We start from the raw sequence: 5,114 nt of genomic DNA, 5'->3' as shown, positions 1-5,114 counted from the left end.
TCTGTTTAAGAACGTTTCTTAAAGTGCAATTGCAAGAAATTTGGGGATTTCAACATCTACGGTCCATAATATCATCAAAAGGTTCAGACTATCAGGAGAAATCACTCCACGTAAGCGGCATGGCCGGAAACCAACATTGAATGACCGTGACCTTCCAGCCCTCAGACGGCACTGTATCAAAAACCGACATCAGTCTCTAAAGGATATCACCACATGGGCTCAGGAACACTTAAGAAAACCACCGTCACTAAATACACTTTGTCACTACATCTGTAAGTGTAAGTTAAAGCTCTACTATGCAAAGCGAAAGCCATTTATCAACAACATCCAGAAACGCCGCCGGCTTCTCTGATCATCTAAGATGGACTGATGCAAAGTGGAAAAGTGTTCTGTGGTCTGACGAGTCTACATTTCAAATTGTTTTTAGAAATGTTCGACATGGGAAGCGAACCATCCAGACTGTTATCGACGCAAAGTTTAAAATCCAGCATCTGTGATGGTATGGGGGTGCATTAGTGCCCAGAGCATGGGTGACTTACACACCTGTGAAGGCACCATTCATGCTGAAAGGTACATACAGGTTTTGGAACAACATATGCTGCCATCTAAGCACCGTCTTTTTCACGGACGCCCCTGCTTATTTCAGCAAGACAATGCCAAGTCACATTCAGCACGTGTTACAACAGCGTGGCTTTGTAAAAAAAAAGAGTGCGGGTACTTTTCTGGCCCGCCTGCAGTCCAGACCTGTCTCACATCGAAAATGTGTGGCGCATTATGAAGCGTAAAATACGACAGCGGAGACCCCGGACTGTTGAATGACTGAAGCTCTACATAAAACAAGAATGGGAAAGAATTCCACTTTTAATGCTTCAACAATTAGTTTCCTCAGTTCCCAAATGTATATGGAGTGTTGTTAAAAGAAAAGGTGATGTAACACAGTGGTGAACATGCCCTTTCCCAACTACTTTGGCACGTGTTGCAGCCATGAAATTCTAAATTAATTATTATTTGAACATCAAATATCTTGTCTTTGTAGTGCATTCAATTGAATGTGGGTTGAAAAGTATTTGCAAATCATTGTATTCTGTTTTTATTTACCTCTAACACAATTTCCCAACTCAAATGGAAAAGGGTTTTTGTACATGTTCAAGTTTAAAATGCATATGCACTGAACTTTTGTACTATTTGTGGCAGTGCACAATAGTAGTAATTGCGCTGAGTCACTTATACAATAAAGGCTTTCCTGAATTTAAAAAATGAGGCCCAAAGGAAGCACAATGTCGTCCCCAGCGGGGCGCGGACCTCCATATTTTGCAGGTGATGGAGCCCCGCTTGAAAAACTCAGTGGGAGAAACAAGTCGTCTACAAGCCAGGGTTTTATTTAGATGGATCTCAATACGAATTTTGACCCGACTCATTGTAGGGCTGACTTTCCCGGGGTCGTTCTTCAAACAGGCTTTGAGGAGAGTGAATTGCTTCCCCTCCTCCTCCTCCCCAAAAAAAACACTCTCCCTCCAGGCGACGTGGTGCACTCACATGAAACAATGCAATCCACGAAACGTAATATTAATCTCCTGCGCCCTGAATGCCCACAAAGGGGTTGCAGAGGGCCCAGGTCAAAGGTCACAGAGGGAGAAGGAACCAACACAAACAATGTAATATAAATAGATTACTTTATTTATTACAAAAAAAAAATGTTTTACACAAAATATATCTGTTTAAATTGAATATTTACATCTGAGGCTAGAACAAGTGCATACATCAGTAAAGACCTTCTATAGCGGGGGTGTCCAAAGAAACGCCTGATAACAAAAAAAAAATGGGGGATGAAATAGTAAAAATGCAAAACACAAGAAGAAAAAGTTGAAATGTTGATGCTTATAACACAAACACTTAAAAACAACTTTTTTTTTTCAAATGCATGCTTTGATTCAAAGACTTTGGACACCCCTGTCTTAGAGGATAAAACTACAAACTGTCCCAGGTAGTTTAGCCATCATGGTATTGCTGTCAGGGTCACTTGTACAAACAAAAAAAAATTCAGTGTAGAAAAATAAGTCTTCATATACGACAAGTAAGAAATGTGCATCACAAGGAGAACAAGTTTCATCCTACAGGACGCTGCGAGTCACCCGTTAATTGCACTTAGTCAGAAGTTTTGTTTTTGTTTTGACACGAACTCCTTCACGTGGTCTGCAGCAGGGGCGGAGATGGAGGTGAAGATGGAGGTGAAGATGAGGGACCTCCCATCCTGCTTCTCCTCCGCTGACAATGTTATTGCTCGCACGCACACGCTGGCTTTCTGGCTTTTACGCACAGACTTCTCAGCTTTTACGCACAAGAGTTCCTGGCATTTACGCACAGACTTCTCGGCTTTTACGCACAGAGTTCCTGGCTTTTACGCACAGAGTTCTCGGCTTTTACGCGCGTCAATACCGGTCGAACCAGGTGGTGAAGTCCAGCAACTCCTGCTCCTCGGAGCTGAGGGGCTCGTAGCCGCCTTCGTCCGACGAATACGCGGAGTGAGGCGACTCTGGGTCGGCCGAGTAGGTGTTGGAAAGCGTCGGGGACGGCAAGCCGCACTGGAACGCCGCCGACACCGCGTCGTGCTCGTCCAAAAGCTGCTGCAAAGCCCGGATGTACTCCACCGCGGAGCGCAGCGTCTCCACCTTGCTCATCTTCTTGTTGGCGGCCCCGTTGGGGACGTGTTGGCGCAGCGTCTGGAAGCCCATGTTGACCTGCTTGACCCGGTTGCGCTCCCGTTCGTTCCGCCGCGCCACCGCCACCGGTTGCTGCGGCGGGATCGAGTAACCCAGGCCGGTGAAGCTCAGGCGCCGCTTGCAGCGCAGCAGTTCGGGCGAGTCGGAGCGCTGTCTCTTCAGCACTTTGCTGCGGCTCTGGTGCGCCGCCGCCGCCGCCGCCGCCGCGTTGCCGGCGTGCGCCGCCGGGAGCGCGAAGGTGTAGGCGGTGTGCGTGGTGGTGGTGGTGGTGATGGTCGCCATGGTCCGGGCGTGACAGCTCCGCGTGATGGATGCAAAGTGGATGCTCGGCGTGGAGGGAGGGCGGGGGTGGGGGGGGCGGGGGCCGCGAGACCGTGCGTGCGTGTGTCCGACGTGGGTCTCTCTTGACTGCCGATGTGAGCCAAACGTTGGCAGCACTCCTCTTTTTCAACGCACGCACCCCACCCACCCACGCACGCTCCGCGGCCAGGCCCCGCCCCCGCGGTGTGATTCCTCCGCGGGCCAGGCGCGTGGCTCCTGGGGAGCTCAATAAACAATTCGCGCTTTCAGTGCGCGCCGAGCACGCGTGGGCCTCATTTGCATACCAATGTCTGCAACTTGAAGGCCCATTGGTCCATTCAAACCGTGCGAGGGGAGAGAGGGAGAGGGCGAGAGAGAGAGATTGGGAAAACTGCTGCTATTCACAACTTATCTTTACTTTCATGTATACATACAGTGGGGCAAAAAGTATTTAGTCAGCCACCCTTTGTGCAAGTTCTCCCACTTAAAATGATGACAGAGGTCTGTAATTTTCATCATAGGTACACTTCAACTGTGAGAGACAGAATGTGAAAAAAAATCCAGGAATTCACATTGTAGGAATTTTAAATAATTTATTTGTAAATTATGGTAGAAAATAAGTATTTGGTCAACCATTCAAAGCTCTCACTGATGGAAGGAGGTTTTGGCTCAAAATCTCACGATACATGGCTCCATTCATTCTTTCCTTAACACGGATCAATCGTCCTGTCCCCTCAGCAGAAAAACAGCCCCAAAGCATGATGTTTCCACCCCCATGCTTCACAGTAGTTATGGTGCTCTTGGGATGCAACTCAGTATTCTTCTTCCTCCAAACACGACGAGTTGAGTTTATACCAAAAAGTTCTATTTTGGTTTCATCTGACCACATGACATTCTCCCAATCCTCTGCTGTATCATCCATGTATCCATTTTGGTATAAACTCAACTCGTCGTGTTTGGAGGAAGAAGAATACTGAGTTGCATCCCAGGAACACCACACCTACTGTGAAGCATGGGGGTGGAAACATCATGCTTTGGGGCTGTTTTTCTGCTAAGGGGACAGGACGATTGATCCGTGTTAAGGAAAGAATGAATGGTGCCATGTATCGTGAGATTTTGAGCCAAAACCACCTTCCATCAGTGAGAGCTTTGAATGGTTGACCAAATAATTATTTTCCACCATCATTTTCAAATGAAATCTTTAAAATTCCCACAATGTGAATTCCTGGATTTATTTTTTTTTGCGCATTCTGTCTCTCACAGTTGAAGTGTACCTATGATGAAAATTACAGACCTCTGTCATCATTTTAAGTGGGAGAACTTGCACAATCGGTGACTGACTAAATACTTTTTTGCCCCACTGTGTATGCATCTATAATGAAAGGTAATGCACGATTCTCTAATTTATTTTATTCTACTATTATTTTATTTTAATTAGTGTTAACATGTTTTTTTAAAGGCCTACTGAAACCCACTACTAGCGACCACGCAGTCTGATAGTTTATATATCAATGATGAAATATTAACATTGCAACACATGCCAATACGGCCTTTTTAGTTTACTAAATTGCAATTTTAAATTTACCTTGAAGTATCCTGTTGAAAACGTCGCGGTTTGATTATGCATGCGTTTGACGTCTCCGGTTGTAGTGGACCTTTTTTTTCCAGCTCGATCCAAGCTACAAGTAGTCTGCTTTAATCGCATAATTACACAGTATTCTGGACATCTGTGTTGCTGAATCTTTTGCAATTTGTTCAATTGATAATGGAGAAGTCAAAGAAGAAAGATGTAGGTGGGAAGCGGTGTATTGCGGCTGCCTTTAGCAACACAAACACAGCTGGCGTTTCTTTGTTTACATTCCCGAAGGGGAAGATTTACTATGGAACAGAGCGGTCAAGCGAACATGGTTCCCGACCACATGTCCACCGGCAGGTTACGGTGAGAAAATTGTGGTAATAAGTTGGCTCTTACCGTAGACATGAGCGGAGCTTGCGTCCTCCTGCAGCTGCGGACTCTCTTCCTGGCGGTCACCACACTCGTGGCCACTCCCTTCTGACTTTAAGGTACCATATAATCTCACTTAAACACTAGTA

At 46.1% G+C, this 5,114-nt stretch overlaps 1 protein-coding gene across 1 annotated transcript; it reads right to left on the bottom strand.

The window, feature by feature from the left end:
• Positions 1–1,708: 1,708 nt before the first annotated feature.
• Positions 1,709–3,079, bottom strand: ascl1b (achaete-scute family bHLH transcription factor 1b). The gene has a single exon (XM_061918095.1). The coding sequence runs from the start codon at positions 3,000–3,002 to the stop codon at positions 2,430–2,432; it is 573 nt and encodes a 190-aa protein (XP_061774079.1). The 5' UTR covers positions 3,003–3,079; the 3' UTR covers positions 1,709–2,429.
• Positions 3,080–5,114: the final 2,035 nt, after the last annotated feature.

Source organism: Nerophis ophidion, linkage group LG12, assembly GCF_033978795.1.
Source record: "Nerophis ophidion isolate RoL-2023_Sa linkage group LG12, RoL_Noph_v1.0, whole genome shotgun sequence".
Taxonomy (NCBI): domain Eukaryota; kingdom Metazoa; phylum Chordata; class Actinopteri; order Syngnathiformes; family Syngnathidae; genus Nerophis; species Nerophis ophidion.
Note: the sequence above shows the minus strand (reverse complement) of the source record. Positions and strands in the feature narration are given on the sequence as shown.

Coding starts and splice junctions, on each gene's coding strand:
- ascl1b (XM_061918095.1), bottom strand. CDS start 3,002: ATGGCGACCATCACCACCACCACCACCACGCACACCGCCTACACCTTC.